General features: G+C 41.7%; 1 protein-coding gene across 1 annotated transcript in view; it reads right to left on the bottom strand.

Annotated features, from left to right (window-relative positions):
• The window catches only part of POU6F2 (POU class 6 homeobox 2), a 496,246-nt gene that overhangs the window by 111,350 nt on the left and 360,688 nt on the right, over positions 1 to 24,208 (bottom strand). Inside the window, exon 5 of the mRNA XM_068973219.1 lies at positions 16,771 to 17,129. Within this exon, the coding sequence (XP_068829320.1) occupies positions 16,771 to 17,129 (359 nt within the window). The remainder of the gene's footprint in view (positions 1 to 16,770; positions 17,130 to 24,208) is intronic.

Below are 24,208 nucleotides of genomic sequence, written 5' to 3' on the forward strand. Positions count from 1 at the left end.
TGTATGTATCAAAGGAACACAGAGATGTTCACACACAAATATGGAACACACAGACATATAACTATGAAGATTTCAAGTCTATACACACACATAGAGCCTAAGCTTTTAATGCAAGAGTACAGCCAGCCTCTATGCATTGGATTTGCATTGGCAGGGCTTAAGGATGTACTTCTTCAATTTGTTTTCTTTTACGTCAACCTGTGCATTCATATATGCATCCTAAGGTTAGGGGCTGATATTTATACAAGTCTGGTAGGTGGTCTCTGCTTTCTTTTTTTAAATATTCAGTATTTAGTTATTGGACTGCACTGGGTCTTAGTTGTGGCATGTAGGATCTAGTTCCCTGACCAGCGATTGAACTCAGGCCCCTGGCATTGGAAGTGCAGAGTCTTAGCCACTGGACCAAAAGGAAAATCCCTAGTCTCTGTTCTTTGAAGATGATGTTAACAAGCAGGACCTGGCTGTCTGATCTGGTACAGACAGACATTGGACTGGTGTCAAGGATGTGCCTGGGTTACTATGTCTAGACGATTACTTACAGGAAGTACAAAACAACAGGTAAGAACTTCAAAAGAGCACATGCTTTTGAAGACTTATTTTGCATTTTACAGAGCAGACAATGCCTCACCATGATGGCACAGCTTTCAGTGATCATAAAGCAAATTCTCTATTCTGATAGGAATGGCCTTTTGGAAAACAAATGTGGCTGGAGTGAAGATGCTGCATTTGAATGTCATTTTGTACACCGCTTCCACACCCCTGATTAAGAGGGTTGAGAAGATTTATAAGCTGCACAATAGGATTTTTCACCATTCTGACTCTGAATGATTCTGTTACCTGTTTTGCATGTGTGTTTCATTCATTCAGTCATGTCTGACTCTTTGTGACCCCATGAACTGTAGCCTGCCAAGCTCCTCTGACCATGGGATTCTCCAGGCAAGAATACTGGAGTGGGTTGCCATTTCCTATCCCAGAGGATCTTCCTGACCCAGGGATTGAACTCAGGTCTCCTGCATTGCAGGCAGATTCTCTACCATCTGAACCGCCAGGAAAGCAGCTTGGCTTTTGCTCTTAAAAAAGTGTATTGAGATGGTGATGGAAGATGACACTCCCTCACCCCCTACCAAAGTACAGTCTCAAGTGCACTTTCATGCTGCGTGAAAGATGGTGGAAGGAAAGTAGGTAGGAGTGATCTTTGTACCTGGTTCTGTAGCCAGGCGATCTTAGGCCTAACAAGTGGAATGAGACTCTGCCTTCTCACAGAGATCCTGTTGGCTCTCTCAGCTCTAAGGTAGTCAGTGGCCACACACCACTTTCATCTCTTGAGTTTCAATTTGGTGGAAACAGTTTCAACGAAACTAGCACATTTATTAAATAAAGAGAAGGTGTGGTTGAGACCTCAACCCCAACCTCAGAGTTACTGGTTCTCAAGCCATGATGAGATCAAGACTGAGATCAGGAAGAAAGATCAAGACTGAGATCAGGAAGAAAGACCAAGACAAGACAGTAAGAGTCTTTCTGCCAGCAGAGCTTCTACCTCCATCTTCATCTGAAAGGAGACAAATCATTATGTGATTTAAGTAAGATCTCTTCTGAAAGATGGACATGCCACAGTGGAAAAAGACACAATGAGGCAGATTCGCCCAGTGGACAAGGTTTTAGGTCAGGTAGACTTCGGAGACCCCTGGTAGCTCAGACGGTAAAGCGTCTGCCTACAATGCGGGAGACCTGGGTTCAATCCCTGGGTAAGGAAGATCCCCTGGAGAAGGAAATGGCAACGCACTCCACTACTCTTGCCTGGAAAATCCCATGGACTGAGGAGCCTGGTAGGCTACAGTCCATGGGGTTGCAAAGAGTCAGACACGACTGAGCGACTTCACTTCACTTCATTTCAGACTTCGGTTTGAATCTTGCCTCTCCTAAGCCTTGCCCCTTAACTTCCTCATCTGTGAAATGAAGCTAGTGGGGCGCTGAAGGTTTATGGTGTAGAGTTTGCTACACCAGAGCATCAGCCTCACTTGAGAGCTAGTTGGAAATGCAGACTCTGGTGTGCACTCTATACCTGAGAGCTGAGTCAGAATCTACATTTGTCAGGGTCCTAGGGGGATTCATATGTAAACAAAAGCTTGGAAAGCCTTAGTACAGATTAGATGAGTCAATGTTTTATCAGCATTTGGAACATCTAACTAGTTTTCAATCAGTAGCAGTTGCTCTTGTTTGGGGAGAAAAGGATTATGCATTTTGTCTGTTAAAATCAGATGTGAATCACCAGGTTTGAGATTCTTCTGCAAATATTGGCTAATAACCCAGCTGCAGAATTAGGGAGACTATTTAGTGGATTAAAAAGTACAGATACAGTTCTTCTCATTCTGTGATGGTTGTGAATCTGGGGAGGGTGCAGGGTAGAAGTAACATGGGCTCATTCTTTTGAGAAATGTAGACCTAGTTTTATAGTATCATAGAAGTAAAGTTAGAGCCAAGTCATGCAACCAACACAGCTGGTAAAAAGCATTTTGTATAAACAAGAGGTAGGAATTTGCTCTTTTAGAAATGAACAATTGGGAGCCTATTTATAAGACAATAGGTAGTTGTCTGGAACTCTGGCCCTACATTGGAGTCTCCTGGGGAACTTAAAAAATGCTCATACCCATGTTTTATGCCACTCAGTTTCCATAAGAATCTCTGGGTGGGACCCAGGCATTGGTATTCTTAAAAAACTCCTCAGGTAATCCAAAGTGTGTCCAGTGCAAAGAATCACTGGCATTGACTTTGGAAATTTTCTTTTGGAAAAGAAAGTAAAGATTGAACAAAATATAGTGGGTGGTGTGGGCATGCCTCCAGCTATTTGGAGATGGTGTGACTTCAGGGAGTCAAAAAGAGGGAGAAAGTTAAGCATGGTAGTGAGATGATGGGCCCCTGGAGTGTAGAAAATATTCAGGGGTCTTTCTTTCTGGTATGAAGATCTCCACTTTGTCACTTAAGGGTACTAACTGCCAATGAAAACCTGGTATGCAGGTTGTGCCTGGAAGATGCTTAAAATGAATACACTGTGATTGTTACAGGGAGTTTGGAAAATACCCCATCTTTGCTTTATGCCTTTAGTAACTCCCTGCTGTGTCCAGGTTGCTTTCAAGAACCATTTGGTTTTCATCCTCAATTGTTCAAACTTCTTTCATGGGGTGCAGAATACTGAAGGTAATAACTACTCTAAGGAATGTTACTTCTTAGAACCTTGGACAAGAGCACAAGGTTATTTTTCCTCTGATTTAAAATATTAGATGTTTACAAGCCAGCCAGACACAGGAGTGCTTTCCTTGGGGGAAGTGAGAGGGTTTCTCTGAAATCTTATCCTCTCTGAAGCCTTTCACATCCCTCTGCTTTCTTTAAAGGCCACATTGGTAACCTCCCAGTGCAAAGGACAAAGAGTTCAACTCTGGAAAGAGGAGCTAGCCTCTGGGAGGGTATGGAGTCCAGCTGAGAAAAAGAAGGAGATCCCTGACTTTACTTCTTTTCAATGTCAGTTAAATATCTTCTGGTGTAGAAACCTAAGTGGTGGCACCAGGTGGATCCCTGTCAAATGACAGTTCAGACAAAGTGTATCAGGCTGGAAAGGCTGCATTGACTGGAGCCCAACTGGGCCTTCAGACATTAGTTCCCAGAAGAGAGCCATCAACCTACAAATCTACCACGGTGTTCACTGCAGGCCTGTGGCCACGCAGGCCTCCCTGCTGACAAGTGGCTGAAGACACAGAATTGCCCTTTCCCGTGGACAGCCACTCTGTGGGGTATCTGAGGCTTTGACATGTGGGTTTCTCTTATGCATGAAAGAAGAGGCTCTGGAACTGGTCTTCTCAACATGGTGTGTTTGAAGCCAGAACGCCCAATTTACTTCTCAACAGTGGGGGATAAAAGAGAAGGAAAACACCAGTGCCTTGGAGGGTCTTTTTTATTTTCTTCTCTCTTTTAAATAGGAAACAGAAAAAGAGCCAGGACAAGAGCCTTATAACTGCAGGAATGCCCCCAGGGACACAGGGCCTAGTATTCTGGAGGACTTAACTGCTATAGATTTTAGACTGACTTGACCTGTTGTTTGGAATCCAACCCCACTTAAAACACAGGGATGGAGACTGAGATTGAGGGTACTAGGGACTCTCTTGATCCCTGGAAATTCCTCAGTCACAAGACAGGAGGGTAGAGGTGAGGGGAGGGGAGGGTGTCCCTTCTGGCTATCATGTTGATTCCATGGACTCGCCAGGGGCTGTGGGGTCCAGTGGTCACTAATGTGGCCCTGCTGTGGGGAGGAATGACTCCAGTTGTAGTGTGTGTGAAGAGAAGAAATGACGGCAGTGAAGAAGAGGAGATGGAGGAAGGACCACCTGAAGGAGAAAGAATCCCTAAGACCTCAGTCCCAAGAAGGGGCACCGCAGTCAGACCTTTGTTTTTTTCACTTAGTGATTTTGCTTGTTGTCAACTGTGAAGACCACCCTTGGTTTTGGCTTTCTCTGCTCTTGCGTTGGTTTTGAGTTTTTCTTTCTTTCCTTTCCCCATCTTTCTATACTTTCCTTTTCTCCATTGTCCATTGGATTAGATCTGTAGATTTTTGCATGAAGTTCTAGGTAAGCAGATGCAAAGTTATTTTAGTTGTGTGGATACTACAATAGAGAAGGAAGCCTTAAAGTACGGGATCCTGAAAAATTTTCTATGGGATATTTAATAAGTGTTACATGAAAAAAACTCAACATTCAGAACACTAAGATCATGGCATCTGGTCCTATCATTTCATGGGAGATAGATGGGGAAACAGTGGAAACAGTGTCAGACTTTATTTTTGGGGGGCTCCAAAATCACTGCAGATGGTGATTGCAGCCATGAAATTAAAAGATGCTTACTACTTGGAAGAAAAGTTATGACCAACCTAGATAGCATATTCAAAAGCAGAGACATTACTTTGCCAACAAAGGTCCGTCTAGTCAAGGCTATGGTTTTTCCAGTGGTCATGTATGGATGTGAGAGTTGGACTGTGAAGAAGGCTGAGCACCGAAAAATTGATGCTTTTGAATTGTGGTGTTGGAGAAGACTCTTGAGAGTCCCTTGGACTGCAAGGACATCCAACCAGTCCATTCTAAAGGAGATCAGCCCTGGGTATTCTTTGGAAGGAATGATGCTGAAGCTGAAACTCCAATATTTTGGCCACCTCATGCAAAGAGTTGACTCATTGGAAAAGACTCTGATGCTGGGAGGGATTGGAGGCAGGAGGAGAAGGGGACAAGAGAGGATGAGATAGCTGGATGGCATCACTGACTCGATGGACGTGAGTTTAAGTGAACTCTGGGAGTTGGTGGTGGACAGGGAGGCCTGGCGTGCTGCGATCCATGGGGTCGCAAAGAGTTGGACATGACTGAGCGACTGAACTGAACTGAACATGAAAAAAAAGGCTCAGTGATTATATATTTGGGAATTTCTTTCTAAATTATTTCTTAAATAATTTAAACTAGACATCTTTACTACAGGATGTCTTTTAACTTTTAATATTCTAATATTCATCAAGAAATATCCAGGAACAGCATACACTGTACAACAGTGATATCTGTCTGTCTGTCTCTGTATCTCCCTCCCTATCTATATGGCTTCCCAGGTGACTCAGTGGTAAAGAGTCCTCCTGCCAACGCAGGATATGCAACTTTGATCCCTTGGTTGGGAAGATCTCCTGGAGTAGGAAATGGCAACCCATTCCAGTATTCTTGTCTGTAAAATCACATGGACAGAGGAGCATGACGGGCTACAGGCCATGGGGTTACAAAGAGTTGGACACAACTGAGCGACTAGGCATACACACAGAGACACACACACATCTGTTTATCTATTTACCTACCGACCATGGAATCCATTTTCAATAAACTCCCTTTGGACTAGAGCTTTGTGGAAGACACTTTGAGAAATGCTGCCTTACAAAAATGCTGGCAGCCAAATTAGGAAATAAAAAATTTTTGTCAGCACTCCAACGAACATTGCAGAGACAGTAAGATACAAGTGCCTTGAAGTCTGACAGTGATGCTGAGGAAGTTGCTTCAACTTTCTAATACTCTTGGATCTGAGTAAAGATGATTTTTTGTCTCTTCTGGGTTGTTGTGAGGAGAAAATGAGAAGCTGAAGTCTTTAGAGAGTATAAGATACATTTGAACAATGATGATGATGATTCCAATCAGAACTGTGAACCTGTGGGGCTAAATGCATGAAATAATGTCTATAAAAATGTACTTCAGGGCTTCCCTGGTGGCCCAGTGGTGAAGAATCTGCCTACCAATGCAGGAAACCTGGGTTCGATCCCTGATCTGGAAAGATCCCACATGCCTAGCAGCAACTAAGACTGTGTGTCACAACTATCTAGCCTGGGCTCTGGAGCCTGGGAGCCACGAGTGCTGCAGTCGGTGAACCCTAGAGCCGATGCTCTACGACAAGAGAAGCCATGGCAATGAGAAGCCCGAACACAGTGACTGGGGAGTAGCCCCCACTGGCCACAATTAGAGAAAAGCCTGCACAGCAACAAAGACCCAGCACAGCCAAAAACAGATAGATAAATTTTTTAAATGTACTTTGTAAATTTCAAGACACATGGCAAATATTAGCCAAATACTACCAAGAGTATCTCTTGTGTCCTGCATGTGTGTTGTGGGTTATGGTGTTGTACATATATACTCCAAACCACCTCATTTGTACTATTTCATAAACAGAATGTAAAGCTAGAATGAACTTACAGGTCATCTAATACAAACTTTTCATGTAGTAAGTGACACATTGAGTCCCACAGACTAGGTGGCTTACCCAAGGTCATAGAGCTAGTTAAGGGCAGAATCAGCATCACCAAGATGCTTCCTGTTTACTCACGTGTTAAAACCCACAACATTGGGAATATAGCGGGAAAGAAGAATTTTTATTTCTTAAAAATATGGATGGTGAAACCAAGGTTATGGGGGTTGAAATGAGAATTCTTTAAGATGACACAAGCATAAGGCTACAATCCTCTCTCTCCCTGCCCTCCACACATCTCCCACAGCCAGTCCTGGCCAGTGCTGCGTTCTATCCTCCCTCTGCTACGCTCCCCTTTTCAGAAATCCTAACCTCTTTCATGCATACAAAAACTACAAAACTCATGTATCATTATTAGCTGCATTCTAGCTTATATGGGGTTTCACGTAGTGTGCCGTGCATCATTTTATGGTGTACACATGCATTATAATTCCCATGATTATTTTCTTTTTGTTCACCTTTAAGTGGGTCTGTTTGTCTCATAGTCCTCCTTGGATTATAATTTCTATAGTCAAGGAAGCAAAAAGGCAGGCAGGATACTGATATTTTTTGAGAGCCAGCTATCAGGAATTGAATTAGATACTCTCATAAAAATAATCTCATTCAATCCTCACATCAACCCACCAACCAATGAGGAAACTGAGGCTCAGAAGGATGGGCTGACCTCACACAACCACCCAGCAGAATCAGCATCTGAGCTCAGGTGTGTCCGCTTCTAAACACAGCTGCTTGTCCTATGGCATCAAGCTGTTCTTCAAACATTCCTTAAGGGCACAATGCATCCTATATGAGCTTAATAAATGCAGATAACAGTAAAAGTGCTTTCTTTATGATCTGGAGAATATTCACTTGCAAACCTGTACTTCAGGAGTCAACTAAAAACCTTGTAGACTTTAAAAAAACTATAAGGAAATATCACCTCACACCAGTCAGAATGGCCATCAAAAGATCTACAAACAATACATGCTAGAGAGGGTCTGAAGAAAAGGGAACCCTCCTACACTGTTGGTAGGAAATTTGATACAGTCCCTATGGAGAACAGTTCAGAAGTTCCTTGAAAAACTAAAAATAGAGCTACCATATGACCTGCAATCCTGCTCCTGGGTATATATCCAGAGAAAAACAAGATCCAAAAGGATACACGCACCCCAGGGTTCACTGTAGCACTGCTGACAATAGCCAATACACGGAAGCAAACTAAGTGTCCACTGTCAGGAATGGATAAAGAAGATGGGCCACATATATACAATGAAATATTGTGCCGTGCTTGGTCACTCAGTCGCATCTGACACTTTGCGACCCCAGGGACTGTAGCCCACCAGGCTCCTCTGTCCATGGGACTCTCTAGGAAAGAATACTGCAGTGGGTTGTCATGCCGTCCTCACAACGGAATATCACTCAGCCATTAAAAAGAATGAAGCAATGCCATTTGCAGCAACATGGATGGATCTGGAGATTATCATCTTAAGTGAAGTAAGTTAGACAGAGAAAGATAAATATCATATATCCTTTACATGTGGAATCTAACTATACAAATGAATTTATTCACAAAACAGAAACAGACTCATGGACTTAGAGAAGGAACTAATGCTTATCAGACAGGAAGGGTGGGGAAGAGGGACAGATTGGGGAGTTTGGGATGACATGTATACACTACTATATTTAAAATATCTATTTAATAGATATTTTAAATATAGTTTATTTTTAAAATTAAATTTTACTTACATTTTATTTAATCAAAATGAAAAATTAAAACCAACAAGAACCTACTGTACAACACAGGGAACACTGCTCAATATTCTAGAATAACCTGAAAAGGAAAAGGACTTGAAAAAGAATAGATACATGTAAATGTAAAAAAAAAAACAAAAAAAAAACACAAAAGACCTGTGGAAATTTGCCACAATATTTACCTTGAACAAATTGAGCCTAAACTATGAGAAATAACAGTTGGTCATGTCTTGCTAATTCAGAGCAAAATACCAGCCAGCACATTTTGGGCTGCTCCCATTGCCACTCAAACCTGGAACCATGCACATGCAGGTGAAAGTGTTCTAGAAGCATTCTGAACTAGACTTTGGGGTCAGCCTATCAGTTACATCCAGCAGACAGTGATGGGACCTGGTGGGGTGTGTGGCTCCATGGTTACCGCTGAACTCACTGTGGACAAGCCAGGAATCTACCCCACTGTAGTGATCAGAGCAGTTTCCTTGAGAAGACAGAAGCTGCCAAGTTCAAATGCTGCAGGAATCTTCCCATGCTCCCCGCTTTGAGTCTGGCCCTCTCTCCATCTATTGCTACTTGACATAAGCTTCCACAGTCAGAGCTGTGAACACACCACCTGCGTTGTTAAGCTCCTTTCTACATGCTTTGACTAATCTACAGAGCAATACCTAGGAACGGTACGTCTAGACAATGACAAAGAAGCACCACGGTATGTAAGTATATTCTTGCTAAACTAATTTTTCCCCCTGCTACTCTCAAAGCAATATAAACTTTGTTGTTCCTCCTGGATCTCAAATGCTTGTAATAAATTCTCTGAAATGTCAGTAATGTTGAACTGAGGGCTTTTTTTTAAAGGAGGTTTTCTTTCTTTCATAAAAGGAAAAATTGTACCTTGCAGAGAATGTAGCTAAACATGTTTTGTTTATTGTATTCAAGCCTGAATACAATTGGGTAAAGGGACTCCCATTTCTTACCCGACCTCTTGCTGAATGAGGGAATCATGAACGAAGCCCTCAATTTACTGTATGGTCATATAAACAGAAATAAATTTATATTCTTTCATATCTGTAGTGTTATCAACATTTGCTTAACAAATACATACCCTACAAAGCATTTTCATTAGTATATCATATTTAATCTTCTTGGAAACTTTCTGGGTTTGAACAGATTTTTCTTACCCATAATAATGAAATTTCTTTTGGCTTTTTAGCCCAGGAGGAAACCTTACTCACTCCCTGTGGACAATTCCAGTTTTTAAAAGATTCTCATGGCCTGGATTGCTCTGGAAGAATGCTGTCTACATAATGATACTTTTTGTCACTTTTACCAAACCTACGTAATCTCATAAAACTGTAATTTTAGTTCAGTGATAAATATCAGCCAAAGAAGGTTTTTGATTGCCATAACATTTTTTCTCCTCTGTCCATGGGATTTTCTAGGCAATAGTACTGGAGTGAATTGCCATTTCCTTCTCCAGGGGATCTTCCCAACTCAGGGATTGAATCTGGGTCTCTGGCATTGTACACAGATGCTTTACCGTCTGAGCCACCAGAGAAGTCCTCAACATTTTTTTTCAGGAGTCATCAATTTTATTTGTATTGCTAAATTGTATTTCTATTGCTAAAGCAACAAAGAAGTATATATTATATAATTCAAGGATTTTACTTTGAATTATATATTTTTTTATTTTGTGGAACCAAAGTGAAAAAAATATATCTATATATTTTAAACTGCAAGAAATTTTACATGCAGCTCTTAGTAATAATATGCATTTTCTTTTTTTCTAAATAAAATATTATTAGCTCTAGTCACTATGATGTATATTATATCCCCATGACTTCTTTATGTTATAACTGAAAGTCTGTACGTTTTGGATTGTCCTAACATTTCAATTCACTAAAAAATGATTGGTTTATTAGACCTGTGCTATTTTACACAGGGAGGATGGGTTTCTACTCCACCTCTCCACCCCAATCCATTATCCAACATACACTTCTTTTTCCATTGTGCAAAAATTTGGTGCACTTTTCGACTTCAACTAGAAAAAGGCATCCAAGACCTAGCTGAAATTTCCAATAGACAGAATGCTATTGACTTTGGAGAGTATTTGCTAAATAAATCATTTACATAGCTGGTAGCCAATGTGAGATAAGAGAGGTACTCATCTCAGGCACAGAGTTTAAGGGTGTGTCCCAAATACACTAATCAAGATGAGTAACATCTAATGTGATATTTTTTTAAAAAATCCAAAATGAATGCAAAAAATTCATGACCAACAAAATCAGTGTTAGTGATTTTTCCCTTTTGCCTCAGACTTCAAAATGGCTCATTATTCTTACTGATCTTATATTTTAAAATGTGATATTTAGGTCATCATGGATTTTGACATTCATTTTGATTTTTTATAAAATCGTATTAAAATATGGTCTGTCTTGATGACTGTATTTTTGGGTGCACCTGAGATGAATTCTGCATCTGAGATGAATGCCTCATTTACCTTAGTCCAGGTGAAGGGAATTTTATGCCTGATTCAGCCCTGTGTAAATAGAGTTCTACTAGAACTTACAGTGGCCACAAGGGAGTTATATAACTATACCTACAAAAGGTAGCAGAAATGTCAGCTCAAAACATGCCCACTTTGGCATGAGGATTATTTTGAGCTGAAGGCAATTAAGTATCAACAGATACAAGAAAAGCTTTCTGCCATCCTCCTATTGTGCCTAATAGCAGGACATAAACTTGTAAAGGTGTTCCCCCAACTCCTCCTCTACCAGGAAGGACAGAATTTAATGACTGGAGACAAGTCTAGACCTGCATCAGTCCAGAGATGGCACCAGAAAAATATGTATAACAAATCTTGCTTATCTACTATTAGTTTCCCCATATATCATCTTCCCACAATTTGCCACTCTTAGAAGCCTACAGTCCTTTTCCTCAGTCTTGTTATTCCTTGTTCTTTTATTAAGATGCTGGCTAAGCCCAGGTTCTAACCACCCCTTTGAGTTCCTCATCACTAAGTGCTCCTATGTGTATGCAGGAAGCACATGTCATAAAAAAATTGTTTGTCTCTTCTTAATCTGCCTTTTCTAGTCTGATTTACAGATCCCCAGTTTGAGAACTCAGAATGAGGAGAGGGAAAAAGAGTTTTCCCCTGCACCTGCATAGGTCACCCAAGGTGAGTTTTAGAGGTCTGTAACCTAAAATTCCAAATAGAAGGGAAAGAGTTCCAGAAAGTATTTAAGCTTACCCCCTCCACTTATAGATGAAAAAAACTTAGACCCACCAAGCTTTGACTAATACTGTGTTAAATTAAGACTAACTACTGGGGAGAGAGGGGGTGGGCCCCAAGCACTGGGTCTGATTTATAGGAAGGAGACATGATTGGAGATTATTTGCTTTAAAAGGACGGAGATCCTGTGGGTCTAACTCCTCCTCAAGGGCTTGGGCTCTTTGTTTTAAAAAGTGATAATACATCATTCTTTCTATCACTCTGGAAAGTAGTACTGAAACTTTGCTAGGGGGAAAACATCCTATACGAGAAGATCAAGAGGCTGAGCCTGCGCTATAGCAGAGGTGGAATTTGAAAGCAGGTTTACTGCTGATGCCTGAGTGGTACCAAGACCTTTACATGAAGAAATGCACGTGGTAGAGGACAATTTTATGCTCTCTCTCGAGCGGCTTCACCTCTGAGAGCTGACTGTGCTCCTCATTCCTCCTACAAGCATAGATAGTTTTCTCTCCCCTAATCGCTTCCACTGATTTCTCTCTCTCTCTCTCTCTGTGTTTTGTTTTGTTTCCATTAAAATGTGCAATACAACAAGAGAAAAAGATGATCCCGCTTCCTGCCATGCAAGACGTTATGCAAAAGGCCAAGGTTAAAAGCACCATTTGGTTTCTTAAGCCTCTCTAATGTATAGGTGTGAAAAAGCAATCTGGGACCTAGAGTTTACGGCACTGACTCTCTGAGGATGAAAACTTGACTTTAACGTTGACTCTCAGGCTAAGATAAAATCTGCTTCTGCTATCATTATCCCACTTAGGCTTGTCTTCACTCTCTTTCTACTCTGCCACCCAGCTGAGTGGGAAGAAATTAACCTGACCTTGAAGAATACCCAGAGAATCTTCAGGAACATTGGGTTTTCAGGATCCAGTAAAATTCTACAGACCTACCAACATTTGGATTATAGACTCAAAGACCCAAAAAGGATCTGACAAATGATATACACCACACAATTAACAAACAAAGAAAACAAAGCCCAAAGAACTTGTCCCAAGTTGTGAATTAGTTGGAAGCAGGGTCAGAATTAGAATAAGCTTCCTCTTCCTATGTCACCATGACTAGGCTCCAACCATGCCCAGATCATCTCCAGATCACTCAGGTAGACTAGTCTAGACTTTTACACAATGTTTGTATTTTCTTTAGTGAAAGTTAAAAACTACCAAGGAACAGTCTCAAGAAAAGTCATCTCAAAGGTCACAGAAAGGACGTATTTTGTCATTCTTAGGCTTATGGGGTTTTTATTCAGATAAATATCATACACTGAAATTAAAACTGTATATTGTTCTTTCTACCCAGGAATGATTAGACCATATCTTTTTCCCCCAAAGATTGCTTTCATATATGTTTCTGATCTGTTTCCACTCAACACACACACTACATTTCTAGTTCTAGATTCTGGTGCAGCCTGTGGCAGGTGGGTTAGGACACAAATAAAGAGCATGGATTGTTATCTATCTTGAACCTAAGGGTTAAATTCAACTCACATTTGTTTGTCCCATATACCATTTCCAAAACTTCACTTGGATTCTATATTCAAGTCTGCTTTACTTGTTTTTGCTGACTGCCTGGCCCCTAAATCTTTGCACTTAAAATCCTGTTCAGAACTTCTCCCTCCGGAGAATGAAGTCATGGGTAAGCAGACCTTACATCCCACGAAGAGTTTAAAGACAGGCTTCCAGGGGCCAGCTTCTGATCTCCATCTTTGTGGATATCTTCTGATATTTTTGTGACCCCACAGACTATACAGTCCATGGAATTCTCCAGCCCAGAATACTGGAGTGGGTAGCCTTTCCCTTCTCTAGAGGATCTTCCCAACCCAGGGATCAAACCCAGGTCTCCCGCCTTGCAGGGGGATTCTTTACCAACTGAGCCACAAGGGAAGCCCTTATAGTCAAGTCTGCTTTACTTATTTTTACTGACTGCCTGGTCCCTAAATCTTTGCACTTACAATCCTGTTCAGAACTTCTCTCTCCCGAGAGTAAAACTGGGTGAGCAGATCTTAAGTCCCGTGAAGAGTTTAAACACAGGCTGTCAGGGGCCAGCTTCTGATAGCCATGCTGGACCACCAGCCCCCCTATAACTCTAAGCTATCAAAATTAGTTCTCTGAGGTGACAATACTTTAGACTCTTATCTGTCTTAAAACAACAACCTGGTTTTGGATATGCATCATTTCATGGAATTGAGTAAAAGAATGAAAAAAAAAATTTCAGTATTAGACACAAACGTGACCAGAACTATTTGGAGAACTTTAGCCTAGAGTGTTACTACCTGTCAGCACTATTATTTTTTTTTCATCTCAAGGAGAAACCTCACCAAATATACCTACATAAGGTACTTTATTATTTTTTTTCTGAAGATATGACAGTATCTGTACAGTTTTAGAAATGATTATTATCCTTTCTAACAACCTAGGTTGCATATTTTAAACTAATATCTCTCTGACAGATTTTGAACAATGTAAAAAGGCAAAGCCCACATGAAAATAGATAATTGTAAAATAGAATTTAAGCTGTCATATATGAACTTAGTTGATCATTATTCTCTTAATAATCTTCAAACAAAAATATTTTATTCTAGTTTGTAAAGATCATTACCTTTGAGGGTTAAATATCTTTCATATCCTCTTAAATAGTTCTCTTTTTCAAAAGTTCAAACATAACATGTTCAACAAACTCAAAAACCCTTCAGCTAATGTAGAGAAAAATATACTATTTCAAAACCACAGAATTCTTTATTTCCTTTACACATGCCTACAGTGAAAGGAAAAAATAATTTTATTCCTACGGCTGTGGACTTTTCAAAATTAGTTCTCTATCTGCTCAATAATATCTTAACATTTCACCAGATCACTCCTTCAGTGGTCATTCATTAGATCCACATAAGAAGACAGAGTATTATCTCATCAATGTACTTAGTAAGCTTATAAGTTAAAACTTCAACAGTGAAAATTAGAATAGTCTCTCAGGGTTATAAAGAAATAAATGTGATTTTGAGCCTTCATTTGTTGCAAAAACACAAAATGAAATACCTCCCAGATTTCCATGGAAAACCTTTAGGAGAACATCTGGAAATTCTCCTCACAGAATTAGTTTTCAGGAGGCTGAGTGGTCACCTATTCTAAAGCCCTGTCAACAGCCATTCAAGTGGGTTGTCTACACTTGTGTTTTACTGGCTGATAGAGATTTATACAATGTTGACAGTGTTCTGAGAAGACTGATGTCCACAGAACTCAAAGCTTTCACTCAACTTATAGAATACTGGATTAAGTTGAACAACAGGGGGCAGGGTTTAGCAATCTCATCCCTCAGAGCAGGACACATGGTTTCTTTGATAATTCATCTACTTTGATAGTTTAGATCAAGGAAGTGTTTAATCACTTGGTGCTGAGGTATATCTAATTTAACTGCTCTTTAAAAATACATTAAACCCATTCTTTGGAATAACCACTGTTGAATTCCAAATGTTGAAAATATGCTCTAGTCATGTGTCTGGTAAATCTGATTAGATGTACTTATATATATATATGATATCCCATAGATGTCAAGTGTATAATCAAGACTTTTTTAGCCTGTGTTCATTTCAATCTAACTTATGTCAAAGGTATTATGTTGTTTCATACTTGTAATATTTTAAAAATACACCTTCAAACTCAACTGGGGAAAACTGTTCAAATTTTTAGGTAGCCATGACCCAAGTGCCAAGGAAGACACAATTACTTATCTCACCCAAATGTTTCCCTTTCCAAGAAAACTTGGAGCCACCACTGAGAAACCAAGCTCATAGAAACAGGACAACAAATTAAATCAGTTCTAAAATACTAAGTCTCTAATCTACTCGCCTTTCTGTCTGTGGGCCAACCTATTTTGATTCTGCGTGTTTAGCTATTTAGGACCTAAGGATAACATCATTTCTGTGGTCCTCTGGAAAGGCTGGGCCAGACTGACTGGCTGTGAGTCAAGGACCCTCGAGGAGGGAGGTTAGTTGGTGTTTGAAGTAAGTATAAGCTTTCCACTCTGTGGGAATTTGTCACTACACTACACATGTACTAAACCATCTGAAATCTCATTGGCGAAAAAAAAAAATCCTTATTTTTTTTAAGTCCCAAACTGAGCTTTTACTTTCTGGATCTGATGTGTTGACATCAGAGTCGTTATCTTTTGAAGCTAGTTTATTTTAAAGGCATCTAAGTTAAGAATGAGTTTCTGAACCATTAAAGTTATATATTCCTGAATGCTCCTGTTCATTGCTCCTCAATGATAGTAGATAGAGATGAGCTTTCATGATTAGCCTGAAATTCTATTTTGGATGCCCTCAGCTTCACAGCAATAAAGTAAATATAGAGAAGCTTTATTATTTTATAAAGATGCATACTTGTTGAGGGTTTTGGTGTGAATTTAGAGCACTTGTTAGTCAATGGAGTAATGGTTGGAATCTGGGACATAAGACTGGGGCTAAATTTCTTTACCCTCCTAACCCCAGAGAATCTTTGGGAAAATAGAAACAAAAGAGCACTGAAGTACTTAAGGTAAGACACTACTGTATTCATAATATAGAGAAATAACCACCATGCCTCATGGACAGGAGATGTAGTTCTCCACGGGGCTACAAAACTCTGCTAGTAATAATTTTAATTGGATGCTATCTTTGCTGCCTTCAAAAAGTATCATAAAGTGGAGTTATTACAGGCTACAAGTGCACTTACAGTGCCGGCCTCTCACCGGAGGAAACAGATAACATTTATCCTTCGGAGGCAACATCAATGGGTTTCTATCTGTTTCGTTTACATGCATCCCCAGTTGCCTGCTATCTGCTCCCTCTTGCCTCCGTCTAAGAGATCAATTTGAATTAGACGCTGCACAAGTGGGTGCTAAGTCTGGCGGGCCCTTTGCCTCCAGGGAGGGCGCGCCACGCGGCAGCCGGGTCCCCTGTGCGTGGGCGGGACGGGGCGGGGGCGTACCTGCAAAGGATTGGGTGGCGTGAGCGGCGACGGGAGGCCGTGTCCCGGAGACTGGCTGGCTTTCTGAGGGGGGCTGGCGCTCTGCTGAGTCGGAGACGGTTGGTTCTGGCTCTGGGGGTGAGGGTGGGCTGGAGGCTGCGGGGGCTGCGCGGGCGGAGCCGGCAGTGGCTGGGAGGCGGGCTGCGGCTGCTGGGACGGCGGGGCTGGCTGGGGCGGCTGCTGCTGGGGCTGCGGGGGCGCCTGCGGGGCGGGCTGCGGGTGCTGGCTGCCCGGCGGAGCCGGGGGCGGTGGCGGCTGCTGCTGCTGGAGTTGCTGAAGCTGCTGGAGCTGCTGGAGTTGGGAGTTCAGGGATGAGGTAGCTGCAAGGAGAGAGAGCGAACGTGGAGTTGAAACGCACACGTGGAGTTGAAACGCACACGTGAACCTGAAACGTACACGTAGAGTTGAAAATACACCACCACACCGCTGGCTGTGGATTTGATAACCGGTCCCCTGCGAGCTGAGAAGGCTCTCCTTTAGAGAATGTTAACCCTCATGCCCTGCAACTCCTTGATGTCTTAGAGGGTTGTGGGGCACTGGGAGTATGAGAGTCAGTTCTTGGGGAAATTTTACAATTTAGGGAGGACCAGAGTGTAACACACCAGGCATTACATTCTAAGGGATAGAGCAGGTGCAAAACCAAGGGGATGGGCTAGGAACAGAGGTAATTTTTGAGTAATTTCTCCCTCTCTTCCTTTCCATCCTGTTTGGGAAAGACACTTAGACTTTCAAGGTCTGATTTAGATTTTTAAAGGTCAACTCGTTTAAATCTTTTTGGCAAATGCTTGAATGGAGTTAAGCACAGAAAGCTAAAGTGTGTGCAATCTCCTTTTCATCATCAGTGCCACTCATGGTGTAATTTTCACTTGCATCAGACCTCTGCCAACTTGCTTAGATATGTGAGTTTTGTTTTCTACAGTGGTTTTTTTTTTTTTTTTAATTTGAAGATAGTACATGCATCTCAGTTTTGCAGAATCAAAAGTCTCAGTCTGAACTTTTTGCCTGCTTGTTAAAAAGACGTGCGTGTGTATTTAGTCACTAAGTCATGTCTGACTTTTGGCAACCCCATGGACTGTAGCCTGCCAGGCCCCTCTGTCCATGGGATTTCCCAGGCAAGAATCCTAGAGTGGGTTGCCATTTCCTTCTCCAGGGGATCTTCCTGACCCAAGGATTGAAGTCATGTCTACTGAGTCTCCTGCATTGGCAGGCAGATTCTTTACCGTTGAGCCACCTTGCGAGCCCCACAGAGCCCCCCGTATCAGAAGGGGTATAGTCAGCTGTGAACTGTGGGGACTAGTCACATTGGGACCTCAAGGACAGGCCAGGAACTGAGAGAAAGAAATCATCTTTCCAGATTTTTTTATTCTGTGAAAAGTAAGAGTTGGTAAGATAAACGGTCTTAACATTGAGCTCACTAACTTTGTTTTCATATGCCCATCTAGCCCTGAACAATTTCTCCAGCAGGAAATCAGTTTGGCTGAAGAATGGTCTAGAGAAAATTATTGCTACAAGTTCACTTTCTTCTTTGCCTGAATATCAGTCTAAAAGCTTTCCCACAAGCCTACAAATAAATGTAAGGAAACCATAGGCCTTGGCTTCTATGCTATTCCATTCCTCCCGCACTTAGAATTCATCAAGATTCCCAAAGGTAGTAGCCACTGTTTGCAACATTAAACTAGTTCCAATAAAAAAAATACTTCTTAAAAAATATATAGTGGCTCTATAAAGTGACATCATATACCCACCTTCATATGACAATGATGGTCTTGAAAAATATATGTACATGGAACCCTACGTTGAGCACATCTGAAGAAATTTCTCTGTAAAGAAGTCAACTACTGACTATTTTTGTAAAGTTAAGAATCGTTTTGTAAAATATAAACACCGACTAGGTACCAGTGCTGTTCTGATGATAAGTAGGATTTAACAAGGGGACGTAGTCCTGCCTTTAAGCAATTTATAGTGGATTTGTGGAGGTAAGAGGAACTTATAAGAAATGATCAGGCTTGGGGTGCCTGTTATAATCCTGCTAATGGTAAGTGCTCGATATAAATCAATTGGTTGTCTAAATGGTCAACAGTGTGAAAATTGACCAAAAGGGCCAGGAGAATGAGGAGATTGGCTCCTTTTTGGGCTAGAGAGGGCTAGAGGGAGTGTTCCTGGGGGATGTGGAATGAGGGCACAGAGGGCTCAAGAGAGTGAGTTCTACACCTGGATGGGAGGATATTCCGGGCAGGAAGACACCCAGATGACAGCATGACTTAGATGATGTTTCTGAAGGACCAATGTGGAGAATGAACTGCCTGGAACAGAAGCTTTGGTGATTTTAGACCTTAGAGTGGTGGAAGCCTGACTTTGAACATGGTGGAAACGTGGGTCATTCCCAATTCACCTCTGGTATAAGTCAGATTTTAAATATAATCAGGTTTGTTTAAAGCAAGGCATAGCTATACTGATGAAATGATAGTTTGCTGTTTCCCAGGGGCATCAAATACCTTTTTTTTTTTTTTTTTTTTGCTCTCAGGTACACTGAGAGCTTCCATGTTGGACTGGTGGGGATAACAAATGTCCCCCTGGGTCAGTGAGTTACTCTAGGTCTGTTCAAACACTCAGACCAGTGTGTGTCCTGCCTGTGATGTAAATGGAGAGTGCTCTGGGACTCTGCCTGTAGAGACATCTCTGAGAGAGGGCTGGAAAATACCCAGTCAAGGGGAACTCTGAATTTTCTGCTCAATTTTGCTCTGAATCTAAATCTGCTCTAAAAACTAAAGTCCATATTAAAAAAAAAAAAACCCAGTTATAAGAACTTTAAAAGAATGATCTGATTTTGCCGTTTCCCCCTCTCCTATTCTACAAAGCCACGTTTTATCGAAGACCAGAGAGCCCAGCTCAGTTATGACCCCTGGGATCTTCTGTAATCCGGAGGGGGCTAGATCTCTCCTTTTGTGGAGTCAGAGACTTCGGAAACGTGATTGCATCTGGCCCCCTGCCAGATTCAAATCAAGCCTGTCCAGATTTCTTTCAGGGTAGGGGGTATATATGTCAGTGCTTATTTTCATGGTTGACTTAAATACCATACTGTTTCATTTTGGTTAGAAAATCATTTATCTAAATCAGTGTTTGAAAACAGGAAAGACTGGGAAATATTGGCAGATAGATATTGGCAGACAGGTAGGTGCAGCGGACCCTAACCTACTAATGAGATGTGGGTCCCAAATGTGTCTTTGCTTCTTGATGTTGGTGAGTTCATGTTGCTTGGCTATTTCTTCCCTGTAACCTGCACCCTCCCTGGAAAGGCATTAACCTAAACTAAACCTCTTTGAGTTACATCAACTAATTTGGCATCTGCAAGCCAGGAATGATGGGCAGTAAACTATGTTCAGGTATGTACTGGACACAAAGGAAATCATGAGGGGGCTGTACAAGAATGTAATTCTGGTCTCAAAAATGCCAAAGGCACATACACAATGATATGGAAAAAAAAGCAAAGAAATACTAAAATATGGAGCCTCTAAATGGCTCATTGTGTAAAGCACACAGGTACAGACATAAGTTAGGAAAATAAAGAGAATGTTTGCAGATAAAATGGTGATTGTTGGGTGATTCTATGCTTTGGTTCTATGCATAGCAATTTAAAGATTTTACTTTCTTCCCTGATATTTATGTCCTTTAATGATTATTTCCTCTATGTCTGGTTACTATACACTCCATGGGCCAAAGTTAAGTGTAAAATTTAACTACAGTACCAGTAGATATGGAAGAACTTAAAGAGATGCACAAAAATTTATATTAGGACGTTTTAAATTTTAAAAACTTACAGTTTTGAAAATGAAACACAAAACAAAATTCCATCAAGAAGTCCCCTGGTGGTCCAGAGGTTAGAATTCTGCCCTCTCACTGCCGAGGGTGTGGGTTCAATCCCTGGTTGAGGAACTAAGATCTTGAAAGCCTGGTGGTGCAGATAAAAAGAAATTCTATCAAAATTTGACTTTCCTAGAGAGAAGAAAGTAGTAAGACAAGACCAGTGGGTCAGAACTTCCCAAATAAATAATTTAATAAGACAAAGAAGTGTAGAAGCTTGCATCTCTCTATTTGTTCAGTTACTATGTATCAACTGTAAATTATTTTAAAAAACGTTTTTTTAAGGATCTTTGATAAAGATGTTCTCAGGAAACCATGCACATAAAAAAAGCTATACCACAGAGGCAACAGAACTATCCTGGATGGGCTTTACATACAATTACTTCTGAGGCAGGGAAATGGAAAGAAAATTCTGCCCATGAGCATGGCCATGAGTGATTTGGGAGAAATACAAATGTCTCTTGTACTTTGCAAGGTACTCAAACACCTTGGGATTCACTGAAAGTGGAATGGGACTCAAACGCTAAAGGTTTTGTGATTCTTAGCAACACGCTCACCTTTGTTAACACAAAGTCCAACTCAGACTATTATAATCATTCTAGTTGGGGGCTCACTGTCAGCATTTTCTGGGACTATCAAGTTAAGGGATCTTTGGGCATGGTTGGCAAACTGGAGGCTTGGGTTTGAGACTCTGCTGGAAAGGATTACAAGCTCCCAGCCTGGCTGGGACCTGAGTCACCTCATAGCAATATGTTTTCAGAGGTGAGAGGACTGGTGCTAAGGAGGAAGGAAGCAGGAAGGATTTATCTCCTGCAAGAGACCAGGAATCCTGCAAAAGTATGATGGTAACGGCTGTTCAAAAAAGCAAGAGTGTTCCAGAGAAACATCTATTTCTGCTTTATTGACTATGCCAAAGCCTTTGACTGTGTGGATCACAATAAACTGTGGAAAATTCTGAAAGAGATGGGAATACCAGACCACCTGACCTGCCTCTTGAGGAACCTGTATGCAGGTCAGGAAGCAACAGTTAGAACCGGACATGGAACAATAGACTAGTTCCAAATAGGAAAAGTAGTCTGTCAAGGCTGTATATTGTCACCCTGCTTATTTAACTTCTATGCAGAGTACATCATGAGAAATGCTGGGCTGGAAGAAGCACAAACTGGAATCAAGATTGCTGGGAGAAATATCAATAACCTCAGATATGCAGATGACACCACCCTTATGGCAGAAAGTGAAGAGGAACTAACAAGCCTCTTGATGAAAGTGAAAGAGGAGAGGGGAAAAGTTGGCTTAAAGCTTAACATTCAGAAAACTAAGATCATGGCATCTGGTCCCATCACTTCATGGGAAATAGATGGGGAAACTGTGGAAACAGTGTCAGACTTTATTTTTTGGGGCTCCAAAATCACTGCAGATGGTGATTGCAGCCATGAAATTAAAAGACACTTACTCCGTGGAAGGAGAGTTATGACCAACCTAGATAGCATATTAAAAAGCAGAGACATTACTTTGTCAACAAAGGTCCGTCTAGTCATGGCTATGGTTTTTCCAGTGATCATGTATGGATGTGAGAGTTGGACTCTAAAGAGGGCTGAGTGCTGAAGAATTGATGCTTTTGAATTGTGGTGTTGGAGAAGACTCTTGAGAGTCCCTTGGTTTGCAAGGACATCCAACCAGTCCATGCTAAGGGGAATCGGTTCTGGGTATTCATTGGAAGGACTGATGTTAAAGCTGAAACTCCAATACTTTGGCCACCTCATGCAAAGAGCTGGCTCATTTGAAAAGACCCTGATGTTGGGAGAGATTGAAGGCAGGAGGAGAAGGGGATGACAGATGATGAAATGGTTAGATGGCATCACCAACTCAATGGACATGAGTTTGGATAAACTCCGGGAGTTGGTGATGGACAGGGAGGCCTGGTGTGCTGTGATTCATTGGGTTGCAGAGAGTCGGATATGACTGAGCGACTGAACTGAACTGAACTGAATGGCTGTTCAAGCCCATTCTGAGTACAGTCCTCTGGTGCAAGCCTAGTCCTATGAAAAGAAAGAGCACAGGGTAACCTTGAAGTTGCTGAGGGCAAGAAGCCAGATGCCAAGGACCATATACTCTATAGTTGCATTTATATGGAATATGCAGAATAGGCAAATCCACAGAGGCAGAAAGCTGGTTAGTGGTTGCCAGGGGTGAGGAGGGGGAGGACTGGAGAGTAACTGCTCCTGGGGATGGGGTTCTGGCTGGGGGTGATGAAAAAGTTCTAGAATGAGATAGCACTGAGGGCTAGACAACATGGTGAATGTGTTTAATGCTACTGAATTGTACACTTTAAGACGGTTAAAGTGGCAGATTTTATGCTATGTTTATTCTACTACTACTATTACAATAACAACAGTAATAGTAAATAGCTCTTTCTCCATATATATACCCTGGAGACCAAGCAAGGGGTTTCCAGATGGTGCTAGTGGTAAAGACCCCGCCTGCCAATGCAGGAGACACAAGAGATGCGGATTCGATCCCTGGGCTGGGAAAGTCTCTGGGAGGAGGACATGGCAACCTGCTCCAGTATTCTTGCCCCGGAGAATCCCCATGGACAGCGGAGCCTTGTAGCCTACAGTCCATAGAGTCACAAAGAGATGTACACGACCGCAGCGACTTAGCACATGACCAAGCCACATTGCTCTGGGACCCCACAAGGGAGGAGAACAATCCTTCTCTACCCTGTGTGGCTGTGTAGTCCCTAGGGCTATGCCTGGCAGAGCAGAGGGAGAGATACGGGCAGGGCTGCAGGATGCCCCCCAGCTTTGGGAGGGAAGTGCTGAGTCCACTGAAGATGGAGTGGCACAGGCTGGCAGTGGGGAAAATGGATTGCTGTCAACATGGACTGTGAGTTCAGTCCTGGGCGCACCCAAGACACCCCTCTAGAAATGTCGAAGCTTGAGTCTGAGCTGTCAGAGAACAGTGATGGCTATTTGGGTTCAAAATAAGACAGAGCTTCCTAGCTTGAAAAGCACTTTCATTTAATATGGATAATTTAACTTTTTAGGACAATCTTATGAATAGATGATATCATTGTCATGTTAAAACTGTGGAACCTGGCTCAGAAAGTTTAAATGACCTGCCTGAGTTCAGCTGACAGGTGCTATGGACGATTCAGCCTTAACTCTGCCACTTCCCAAAGCTTCTTAACATAACAGTATCAGGGGTAACCTACTTCCCCCTGAGGGCTGGAACTAAAGATAACTATTCCCTCATTGAGGGATGCCCTCCATGGCACCACTCTTGAGAAGAGGTGGGCACAGGTCCTCAGTTTACAGAGGCTCATTTGAAGGTACTGGTTCAGGGATGAATCGTTCAGCTCCTGGGAAAGTGTGTATAGTTGAACCTCTGTTCTGCTGCAGGCAAAACATTTTAAAAATGTAAATGTGCATTTTGAGAATAAAGATGCTAATTTGAGTGTGAGCCATGAGTTATTATAAGAACAAGGACATGGAATCAAGGGAAAGGGGGTGAGGGGTATATGTGGACAGGAGTTGGG

The sequence above is a fragment of the Capricornis sumatraensis genome, chromosome 5, assembly GCF_032405125.1.
Source record: "Capricornis sumatraensis isolate serow.1 chromosome 5, serow.2, whole genome shotgun sequence".
Lineage (NCBI taxonomy): Eukaryota > Metazoa > Chordata > Mammalia > Artiodactyla > Bovidae > Capricornis > Capricornis sumatraensis.